The sequence below is a fragment of the Aulonocara stuartgranti genome (genome assembly GCF_965226115.1).
Source record: "Aulonocara stuartgranti genome assembly, chromosome: 16".
NCBI lineage: Eukaryota > Metazoa > Chordata > Actinopteri > Cichliformes > Cichlidae > Aulonocara > Aulonocara stuartgranti.
This window is the reverse complement of record NC_138952.1, coordinates 20,543,648-20,554,674: the sequence shown is the minus strand read 5'-3', so window position 1 is coordinate 20,554,674 and position 11,027 is coordinate 20,543,648. Positions and strand designations below refer to the sequence as shown.

Sequence of the window (11,027 nt, the reverse complement as noted above, 5' to 3'; positions counted from 1 at the left end):
ATCTGTTTCTAGAGATGGTGATGCCAGAAAATCCACTATATATGGTCTTATTTTGAGATCTTTGTTGAAACAGCAAAATAAAATTATATATTCAATATAAGTTAAAATGCACTCTCAACTGACAGTTCTTTATGCAATACTGGAGAATCATTAGCTTTTACCTAAAACTCAAATACATTTTAAACATCTCATTTTATCATAAAAGTAGCATCCATGTTGCTCTTGTACAATGTTCTAGTGAAATGCAGTAAGCCGCAATTCAGTTGTAATTACAGATCAATGATTACAGAAAATGATGCATCTGAAATCATCACACAGTGAACTTTGAGTGTTGACTATAAAGTAGTGTTGAAGAACACAGAATTCATGTTTCTACTTTGTTTTTTATTTGAGTTTATATAGTTAAGCTTGTGATGTTGCATGCAAGATGAACACAAAGAGGGATGATGTGCAGGACAGCTTGTTACAAACATGCACATGGTTGTGTACTGTACTACAGCTACTGTTTGTAAACAACCAGGAGATGGCATTCTCGTTTCTCAGGTACACAGCTGTTACAAAAATAACTATTTACAACACCCCTCTCTTCGTGGATTTTTTTTTTTTTTTTTTTTTTAGCAAACTGTTAACTGGAAATGAAGGCTAATATAGATAAAATTAAATTTTTCACACAGGAATGTTCATGGGGCCAGGTGAGCTACCTGTTGTAGGCTCTCTCCTTCTTAGCCCTTTCTAAGGCCTTGTCCATGGTCTTCTCGTTTTCGCCTCTACACTTCGGGCAGTACCACTTGCCTTTAGGCTTATGATGGAGCCCGACGCAGGAGAAATGAAACCACTCAATGGGACATTCGTCATTATCGCAGCCAATCATCTCGCCGTAAGACACCTGTTCGCACAGGCAATATGTTGGCTCATCCGGATCGATGGGCAGGTCTGGAGGAGACACTTCTCTCTCTGATTTTCCTTTTGACCTTTTCTTTTTCTTGGAAGATGTTTTGGCCTTCTTTTCCCGAGACACCCCCACTCCCACTTCCTCAGCATGATCCAGACCCCCGTAGCTTTCCCGATTTTCTCCATTTTTCTGACGTCGTGAGCGTTTCCCTCCCGCCTTTTCTCCACCACCTGAAGATGATGTGACCTCATCACGCTTCTTGTCGTGGTGACTGGGTTTGCCCACAGTAACTGTAGCTGATGTTGAGGACATCAAAGACGATGCAGTGGTTGTCATGGAGGTGGCCGGAGGAATGTGACTTTCTGGGATTTCTTGAGAGGAAAGGAGTAGTTCTGAATGCCAGTCTATTTGTCGCGTTCGGTTCTCAACCAGCTCCACCTGGAAAAAAGAAAGAACATTCATGTTTTGTTTTTTATTTTTTCCAAGTTCACCTAATTTATTTGACAATGTAAACTAAACCATCACACTTAAATAATCCTGAATACAAATCTATGTGAGAAACCCCAAACTACATCAGTATCTGCCATGTCTGTGCCCCGACAGAGCCAATCAACAGCTGAACCTGAAAACACATGAGCCATGTTGCTTGAACTTGCACGAATAAAAGCTTTTTAAAGGACTCTCATTAATCATCGTGAAGCCTAAATCCTTTTTGGTTTATGTTTTTGTGAAGAGACAATCTGTAGCTCCCTTGGATGCACTGTACGTTTTAAAAAGCCAACTCTGATTAAGATTTGTTGAACATAAATTTTGCCTTCTTTGCTGAATTAACTAGAAAGAAGTTCATGCTTTCAGCAGTTTAGGCTTAGCTGACGTCTAGGGGCTTATAAATGTTACTATAAACAGGTTTACACAGGGTAAACCTGTGTTTGTAGAGGGAGGGATGCGTGCCAGATGGACTAAAAGGATTTTAGCAGTTCTGTATCTGGTTCCACTCCTGGTCGCCCAGTCCTTCCCTGCATGTCATTCCCTCTGTACCCCATTTCCTGTTTATCGCTACTGTGCTATCCATATAAAGGCAAGAGCCTGAAAATAGTTTAAAAATATATATATATATAAATGTGAATGTTCATAGAGAAATTATTATCAAAGCTATCCACTTTAATTATGTATCACAAAAGGAACACAACCCAACTGAACTTTGACATACCAAACATGCCAAACAGGAAGGTCAAACATAGTGTTGTGTTTCTGGTAACTGCCTAGCTTGTATCTACAATAGAGTTATTTAATGTTTACTGCTGGAGTCTTGTAAATGTTTAGATTTTTTTTTTCTTTCTTTCTACAACAGATTTCCAAAAAATGTAAACATAAAGCTCATTCAGTCCTGATACAAAAGATCCATAAAACCCATTAATCAGGGTAAGCGTTCTTGCACATATGTCACAGAAGAAGAGTAACGTAGATTCATCAATACACACATTAAGACCCAAAAGCTACTTTTTTGTCCAGTTTTTCTTCCACGTACCATTTGACCAGCAATCTGGATCTTTTCATCTCCAAGCTCCTGACTGCGAATTAGCGCCCTCTGAATAGACAACTGAAGCTTGCGCCTCTGAAGGGAGTCAGATTCACGGCGATACCGGTCATAAGCATCATCAAGCTCCTTCAGAACATCTGACCAAAAAAAAAAAAAAGATAAGAACAGAACAGAAATACACCCCATGTTCAATAGTATACTTGTTGTTAGTCTTTTTTTTAACCCTCATTAAAACAGACGGAGCAGCAGCATGACTACAGGTTGAAAAGTAAGAAAAATGAATCATTGCAATCTTTTGTATTACTTTGTATATATAGATATATAGATAGATATAGATATATATCTATATATAGATATATAGATATATATACACACACACATACACACACACATAAATTATTTCACTATGAAACCTAAACAAATGTAAACATCAAATCTTTACCTTGATACTTGGCATCAATTTCCTTCATGAGGGACACGCTCCTTTGCAAGTCAAAAGGAAGGGACTCCACAAGGTCCAAATACTCCTCCACATAGTTCACAACAACGTGACCTGGGTCACCATTGGTCGGGTTCAGCATTGCGGATCCGTTTCCCCGCCGGCGCACTCCTACACCAGCACCTGTCAACAACATTAGCTTTTTCATTGATGAATCTAATACTCAAGTTTGCAAGTAAATATTACTTCACTGCCTCAAACGTTTTTGATTGAAGCATCATAACGTGTGTTTTACAGCGTTTTCGTCGTGTTTACTAACACCTGTAATCAAGAATCAGTTCTGGGCTGCAGACATACAGAAGAGAAGACAACTGATCTGCAGTCAGCCATACTGATGAAATTGCTACGTGTACTGCGAATGTGCCAACTGTTAGCTAACTCGAACTACCAATGCAGGATCTGCAAAGAAATACAAGACCCGGTGACTTCCGCTGGATAGCTGATAACTTGAAGTTGCTCGTATGGGGTGTCCTTACTGCAAGGTCTTCACAACTACAACGGAGCAGACAACTGTAATGCTAGCTAGCAGTGTTTCCCGGGGAACTGTAATCATTTTGGCTATGTGGAAGAATCACAGATGGATATGCTAACACAAAGCCTGCCACAAACAACAGGACACAAGTGAACTGCTGTGTTTGAATATTTCATCAAAAGCAGCAGCTGCCCTGTCGTGTCTAATGTTTGCCAAAGCTAACTACAGCAGCTATCCTGCCCTGCTGCTGCTGAGTCCATTTTAACGACAAGTAACGATACCCAACTTTTCCCAGTTTGCAAGTTTATGAATCTCTCAGTCTGCACCACACACTTATGAAAATGGGATTTTCAAAATGTGGCGTTAACTGTGGAACTCGCTGCTAAATGTTTTGGAAAGTTACATCTTAATGTGACAAACAACGCTTTGAACAACGGTCACCGAAGTGAATACGTTTCACCTTCAACACATTAAGCACCCACTGAACATTTACGGACAATTCTAGCTAACACGACGCGGACAAACAGAATGGTCTTTTACTGCTTTGGCACTTTAAAGTGGTCTTTACGCGTTGGCTTCGGCGTGTCTGTTAGCTGGATTAGCCGACTAGCTTATAACAATACTAAACGAAATTCAGCTCCAATCCTTACGGAAATACAGAGCAGATACCTCGCCACACTCATTCAGTTGCCATATAAGCGGAGGGTGAGTAAACTTACCTGTGAATACTCCGAGTTAACCTTACAGACTCTGTGATGCTGCTGTGGGTCTTGTTGCTAACGCTAGGTAGTGTGTGTGTGTGTGTGTAACTACGGTGGACTCGCAACAACGGAGCTAGCTGTCGGCTAATTCAGCTATGCGCATGCGCCGCATACTTTACACGAATCACACACGCCTCACTCTTCTGCTTTTAGGTTTACGATGCTGCAACCAACCAAAACACTTTGTTGTCCAGCAGGTATCGGTTTTCATGGACTTTACAAGTTAATATTCCCCACTGACTCTATAAAAGTCACGTTTTCTGCAGTCACTCACCCAGTAATACTTCCATGATGGCTTTTAAGAACTTTGTCGAAACAAACAAACAAACAAACAAACAAAATCACATTTATAATTTATTTCAAAACGTATACAGGTTTCTGGTTTAGTGTGAGCCCATTCATCCTAATGTCTCAGTCTCTTTGGTGGGCTTGGTGAAGGCATTCATTATTCAACTAGTGGTTTTCTTTTTGTTACTTTTCCATTAAACACAACACAATTTTGCACCAAATTTCGATTCCGGGTTCAAATCAGTCATTAAAATTCAGCTAAAGAAGAACATTTCTTTCAATCCCAAAAAGGTTACGTTAGGAGCGTAAAATTTATTCTCTTTTTACAACTGTTTGCATCGCTGACTGTTTTTAGCTTTCGAACAGCTTTTTGAAGGCTGAGCTGATCTCCTGGATCATGTCTGACGTGGTGGTGGACCTGCCGTGCCGCTGGAATGCTTGACTGTTGCACTGCCTGGTGAGCGAACAAGCACCAAATGCAGCAACCACTGATGGATTCATACTATAGGGGAGCAAAGGGAAAGAAGAAGGGGGAAAAAAAAAAGAGAATATACATCCAAATAAAGTGAACACGTACATTTCTCTGTGCAACATCACACTTTATGCATTCATTACATAGGAAAAGCCAAAAAATCATCGAGAGAAGTGGTCAGAACGTTTGGTGATAATTTTTATACACTCTCAGCATGTAAATCAGTGCACTCTGTAGGTAATGTGTGTAAATATATTTAAAAAAAACTATTTTTTATCCATTGAGCCCTGAAAAGCTTGGCCTATACATTCATTCAAACATAGCTCACTCCTTGGCGGCCGCTTATCGGGGCCTGGAGCCTGGGGCTCGCTCGGTCCACTTCGGAGGTGGGGTGCCCCCGGCCTCTCGGCCTGGGGCTCGGTCACTCAGGCACAGCTGGCTGCCGGCGGAGCTCACGGGCGCGTCACTGCAACTCCCCCTAGCTTCTGCTCCGCGGCTGCTGAGTGAACCCTCATCTGGGACTCTCCTCAGCTCTTACTGGGACAGTGGCGCGGCTGCCCCTCTGTTGGTCTTCCATGGTCTCTTGTGTTCTGGGGGCCTCTGGATATCTGGAGTTTTGATCTCCTCCATACCTGCTTCATACCCTGGAGGACGGGGCTGTGGCCCCTCCACACTCCCTAGCAGATCGTTACATGGAGAAACCTTTGGAATACAAGCACGCTGATCCACACAGGTATGCACACGGGTGTTCACTGCTCGTAGACTTAAATTACACCTTTCTTGGCCGCTACTTCGAAGCACAACTGTCCTGCGTGCTGCACAACAACATTGAATATTTAGTATTTACTGCTGTTTACACTTAGCTAGATTAATGCGATGGTGTTGTGTTTAGTATGTTGCTTTGTTTTTTTTGTTTTTTTGCTTGTTTTCTATTCTTCTCTCAACAGGTGATCCAGGAGATTTTTACTTTTTTTTCTCCCCCCCTTTCTCACTGTCCCTCTCCCCTTCTGTTTTTCCTTTCCTTCCTCTTTCTTTTCCTATCCCTCACGCATGTCTGTCCCGTCTGTAACATCTGAAAATAAAATATAATAAATAATAAAAACAAAGATCGACCAAATGGACCAATACGGCAATGCCACGATGATCCATTTGGCAAAGTAAATCCATTGGGTATCCTTGTTGGTCTTCAGACAACAATTCTGATGGCTAAAGAACCAAATGGGACAGGCAAAAAAAAAAAAAAAAAAAAAAAAAAAAAAAAAACATAGCACAAAAAGCAAAAATCATGCCTTCACCTTCTGATCATTCCTGCTGTGGAAGCAGCATGGGCCCAGTGTGCCAGCACTCCCATAGATCCAGAAAGGAGATCCCCCTGTCCACCGCATCGTCTCCCGCTGCCTTCTAAATTGCATGAGTACACTACAAACAGCAGCACACGACACAGCGTCACAAAAGGAGCTCCGAAGCATCTGAGAATAAACAGAGTGAACGATCAGCCGGAAGAAATTAAAGCACGTTCTGTTTGATGCCAACCTTTGCTGCCATCTGTGATGAAATCCTGCTCCCCCTTCAGCACCAAGGTGAGGTTGCCCATAGCTACACTGAGCTGCATGACGCTCCGCTGATAATCACTGCTGTCCATGGGCTCATGGTGCTAATGCACACAGACAACGTAAAAAGACACACATCAGCATAGAAGATCACATGTTATTTGCTGTCAACTAGTGAGTGGGACTGAAATGTGCCAAGAAACTTACCAATGCCTCATACAATCGAGTGAATTCCATGAAGTTAGGCGTAAGGATGCCCTTCTGGTACCCTTGGATAACAGATGGTTGCTGTGTAACCAGCCATAATCCATCCTGTTAAGAATGATCACACACACTATGTATGACTTAGCAAATGAAACACCTTCCGCTCCACATCTGGGACTTTATTTTATCAAGACTTACTGCATCAATGACTATGGGGATATCTCTTGCTTTCGACTTCTCAATGACCTCCTGAAATAGAGAGAGAGAGAGAGCACAGGGTCTGTCTTTAATAAGCCTTCCGTTGGGGTGGGGGGAAAAAAAGAAGAAGTAATTTATCAGCCACCAGTAACACTTGTGCTATAACAAGTGCTAGCAATAAGACTAGTCTGCCATGCTTATGCAGAAGTATCTAGCAGAGTAGCCGAGACTGTATTAAGCGCAAGGAAGAATGAATGTGCTCCACGTGCCTTTGCTGTTTTCAATAATAAGTCTTCTCTTCCTAAGCCTGGTCCCACCACAAGTCCGTGTAGTCTTGGAAGCCATTTTTCTATTTCTTCCACTGCGTTAGGACTGTCCCTTCATTCACACACATACACACAGATTGTCAGACATGCTGGAATGCACAATTAATCCCAAATTTTCCAATTAGTTTGCAAGGAAAACACACACACACACACACAAAGTGAAGACTGATAACACTGTAACGGGTCTCTGAAGTGAGCAAACACAAATAGAAAGCAGTCGATGTTAATGTTTTCTGTAAGTGCCTCTTGTAGAGAAATGAGCCTTTTAACATTTTTTTGCTATAACAAGCTAATAATGGCTTTCTAAGAGCACACTGGCACAGGCTCACCAAACTGAAACGCAGTCATCAATGTTACTGTAAGGTTCCCAAGCCGCTCCAGCCACGACAAGTAAGCGTGAGCTGTGAAGGTTTGTACTGTCACACTGACAGAATACCCAGAATTATGACACTACCTGTTCATGATCTGACAAATGTCAGAAATTTAAATATTTAGGACAGTGATTACAGAATCATTGTGAGAAAGCAGCGTGTTAATTATAACACGCAACGTTTAATACAACGGAGTAGAGTGATGATAGTGAAATGCAGAATTTGGCTCCAAATAACATTACAACTCACAACAAAAAAAGAAAACGTGCACAACTATTTATTTTGAAAATCTTATGCCTCGCCACAAAGCCTGGGTAAACTTTGATGTTTTTGCTTGCAATAACACACTGTGTAACATTTGTGAATGCATCCAAATTGTTTTGAAGGAAGGAAGGTTCAGGGCTGAAGCAATCAGCATCATGGGCTCATCCGGTTAGAATAAGAAAAAGCAGCCAGAATTATTCTCAGGGTTCTCTTTTTATTCTCAAATAAATAAGGCAAAGAAGGAAGGAAGGAAACAAAGACACACATGGACTGCTCTCTCTAAAAAGGACAAAGTATGATTTAAGTAATTCAAAATGATACATAAACTCAGGAAACTCAAAGAGAAACTCACCTCAGCTGCCGCCCCATGTGGGAGTGAAGAAAGAGTGAGGGGTAGGTGAGTGCAGTCCTTATATACTGTGTGACATATAATGTGTGACAGGTGAGTGCAATTAAGGCCAAGCACCACACCCAATCAAAGGTGAGGAAAAGAAACAAGGTGCATCTGGTGAAGTGAATGTGCTAGAAGGTGAGCCTTTACAACACAAATACCAGTGCATAATGCTAATAAATACACACCATTGCACTCTCAATGATCCAACTGCTACCAGCTACTTCAAATCCTACAGAAAGATTATTATTGGCTCTGTACTTACAGAACTGGATGGACTATGAGCTCAGGGCTGTATGATTTGATTACAACTGCAGCATCTTTGGTGCAGAACACGTGAGACAAGTCAGCCCCCTGGAGATGAGAAAAAAAATGTATATACAATATACAATTAGAAAAATTTTTTTTAAAAATGAATGGACAAAATTGATAGTCAAGCTTTACTGCCTACCACTTTTAAAGCAGAGATGGCAGCAAAGTAAGGAGCTCCAGTGTAGCTTTAGAGATTAGAGATGAAGAGAAATTAGGGCAAATGTTCCACTGAATTTGTTTTTTTTCTTTTAAATCATGCAGGAATCTTTTATGCAACATACTCTTGACATCCTCCAATGATCCCAATACGTCCATCTTGTCCCTTGTGTTTTTTGGATGTCAGCGGAGGGACTATGTTCTTTACCAGTGGCAGGATGTCATCCTCCATACCTCTGTGCGACGTGGAGCCCAAACCGTAGAAGCGCTCAAAAACTGAGGAGATAAACAAAGTGAGAGTGTTCAGCGTACGAGCGAGTTTCAAACCACTGTGGTCGACAACAAAAACACACTAACACGATCCAAAATAAGAATAATAACTGAGTGTGATCTTTCACGTTACAGCTAATCTGCCTTCAGGTTTCTCTCCACATCAAGGCTTCACGCGTAGCGCCGGAACTAAATACCTAACGCCTGAGGGTCTGCGCTCAGAAATGGATTCTGCTGTGTGAGAGAGTCTGTCTGGGGCGAAGGGCGTTTGGGATGACCGGAGTGGCCACGTGTATGCGACGGGGAGGTACTGGAAATGACCGGAGCGCGGCCAGGATTCGCCGTCTTGGACGGAGCGGATGCTGAGCCGGAGGAGGAGATGCTGGCGAACATCTGGCCAAGCATCTGAAGCATCTGCAGTTCCCGGGCATGCTCAGCTTCCCGGCGCCGGTCTTCTGCTTGCAAGCGCTGCTCCTCCATCCGGTAGAAGTTGTCCTCGGCTTGGGCGCTCTGCTCCAGGAACTGCTCCATCAGCTTCTCCATGGGGAAATTGGCGCGTCGCTTCCTGGGCCGTTTGGGCGCTCTGGCTGACAAACAGCTGGCCGACTGGCTGCTGTTAGGCGGCTTCGCACAAGTCCCTGAAGTGGAGAAGGGTGTGACATTATGTTAGCACACATACTCGAGTCACACTCGAGGCACTGAAACATGATAAAGCCACGAAAAAGTGATAGTGGATAAGGTTGGACTCACCATTATTCCCCACTGTCACTTTAACCGGAATGGGGATGGGAACAGTTGGGTATTCCAACTTGACTTCAGTCTCAGCGGGATAAGGACACTCCCCTGTGCTCTCAGAGTAAGCATCCTGAGCATCTTCCCCATCCTCCTCCGGGCCATCGACGGCCTCCTCTCCTCCCGCACCGCTGTCTATAAACTCCTGGGCGTCCAGACTCGGCCGGTTACTCAAAATCCTCTCCATGGTGTCATAAAACTTGCAGATCTTGTGATACTGCCCATTATTCCGCAGATTGCCCTCCTTCGCCAACAAGTACTGCCTCTTGAGGCTCTTGATCCGCACCCTACACTGCTCGGGCGTCCTTTCAAACCCCATGGCTCCCAGCCTCCGGGAGACGTCGCGGTACACGAAGCTGTTTCGGAAGTTTCCATCCAGCGCCGCCTGGATGTCCTGCTCTCCCCAGATGTTCAGCAGCGTCCTCGTCTCCACGTCCGACCAGAGGAAGCCCCGCGTTGTGTTCGCTTGCATAGCTGATCCAAAACAGGCCGTCTCCCGGCGTAACCTCCACCCCCGGGGAATAAGTTGATTGGAGATGTTGACACTGCGGATTATGACGGCCGTTTGCTCTGGGTCTCTGCGCTCAGCCGCATCAATGCCGCGGACCACCGTCAGCCCAAACAACGACAAACGGCCATTTCGCTAGCTCAGAAGGACCAGCCGGGGTAATAATTTTGGTCTTAAACTTGAAGATCATCACAACGTGTGCAGGTCAAACTATTTGTTAGCTAGCTAAAAGCCTAGCCTTCTGTGTTTATCTCATTCGTGTCGTCAAAATGCGTAGCTCTGGGATAAACCGACAGGAGATCGGCTACAAGAGCCGTTTTCAAGCGGTAACACTACATCGAGTAAATGTCCAAACTGACCTCTGATCAGTCCTTTGAGGTTAACTTCACCTTTCTCCGCCTGGTCCCCCGCCCCGCGAACGCATTTCTGCGGGGTCCTAGAGACCCACCTCACCTCAACAACGAGCCAAACTGTCAGCTGCTCGGCCAACACGGAGAGCACTGGACGACTCTAACGGCTCACCTAACGTTACAGTCTAAGGCTAAGTTTTAATGAAGTAAAACTTTGAGATAACGTCAGTCTCTTTTACCTTTCTCGTTTAAACAGGCCAAGGCGGCGATAAGCGACAGTGCAACTGGGATCGAGCAAAAAGCGAGCGCTTGAATCTGTTGAGGCATGCTCTCATTGTTTGTCTGACTGCAGTCACCCACTCTCGGAGCTTTATCACGGGCTGCACAGCCCTCTGTGGCACTCAGCTGTCC

The 11,027-nt window shown here is 43.7% G+C and overlaps 2 protein-coding genes across 3 annotated transcripts; both read right to left on the bottom strand.

Moving 5' to 3' along the window:
- Window positions 1-363: 363 nt before the first annotated feature.
- On the bottom strand, window positions 364-4,796 carry ing1 (inhibitor of growth family, member 1). Its single transcript, XM_082507268.1, has 4 exons — window positions 4,123-4,796; window positions 2,875-3,054; window positions 2,421-2,569; window positions 364-1,330 (listed from the first exon to the last, which is right to left on the bottom strand). Exons 2-4 carry the CDS (start codon window positions 3,011-3,013, stop codon window positions 698-700), a joined length of 921 nt encoding a protein of 306 aa, XP_082363394.1. The 5' UTR covers window positions 3,014-3,054; window positions 4,123-4,796; the 3' UTR covers window positions 364-697.
- Window positions 4,797-6,723: 1,927 nt separating this feature from the next.
- LOC309690283 (uncharacterized protein) lies at window positions 6,724-10,619 on the bottom strand. 2 transcript variants are annotated; one of them, XM_082507266.1, is made up of 8 exons: window positions 9,717-10,619; window positions 9,164-9,604; window positions 8,822-8,972; window positions 8,680-8,725; window positions 8,494-8,582; window positions 8,190-8,254; window positions 6,877-6,927; window positions 6,724-6,786 (listed from the first exon to the last, which is right to left on the bottom strand). In XM_082507266.1, exons 1-6 carry the CDS (start codon window positions 10,228-10,230, stop codon window positions 8,248-8,250), a joined length of 1,248 nt encoding a protein of 415 aa, XP_082363392.1. In that variant the 5' UTR covers window positions 10,231-10,619; the 3' UTR covers window positions 6,724-6,786; window positions 6,877-6,927; window positions 8,190-8,247. The 2 variants fall into 2 exon arrangements, with proteins under 2 accessions (XP_082363392.1, XP_082363393.1); XM_082507267.1 differs by lacking the exons at window positions 6,724-6,786; window positions 6,877-6,927 and adding an exon at window positions 7,217-7,254.
- Between the last annotated feature and the right edge of the window lie 408 nt (window positions 10,620-11,027).

What these genes read in the sequence shown, in the direction of transcription:
- ing1 (XM_082507268.1), bottom strand. Translation starts at nt 3,013, where the DNA reads ATGCTGAACCCGACCAATGGTGACCCAGGTCACGTTGTTGTGAACTAT. An exon ending in AATTGATGCCAAGTATCAAG is followed by an intron (nt 2,570 to 2,874) that starts GTAAAGATTTGA and finishes TTTTTTGGTCAG; the next exon opens with ATGTTCTGAAGGAGCTTGAT. An exon ending in TCCAGATTGCTGGTCAAATG is followed by an intron (nt 1,331 to 2,420) that starts GTACGTGGAAGA and finishes TCTTTTTTCCAG; the next exon opens with GTGGAGCTGGTTGAGAACCG.
- LOC309690283 (XM_082507266.1), bottom strand. Translation starts at nt 10,230, where the DNA reads ATGCAAGCGAACACAACGCGGGGCTTCCTCTGGTCGGACGTGGAGACG. An exon ending in CGCAGACCCTCAGGCGTTAG is followed by an intron (nt 8,973 to 9,163) that starts GTATTTAGTTCC and finishes TTATCTCCTCAG; the next exon opens with TTTTTGAGCGCTTCTACGGT. An exon ending in ATCATTGGAGGATGTCAAGA is followed by an intron (nt 8,726 to 8,821) that starts GTATGTTGCATA and finishes TAATCTCTAAAG; the next exon opens with CTACACTGGAGCTCCTTACT.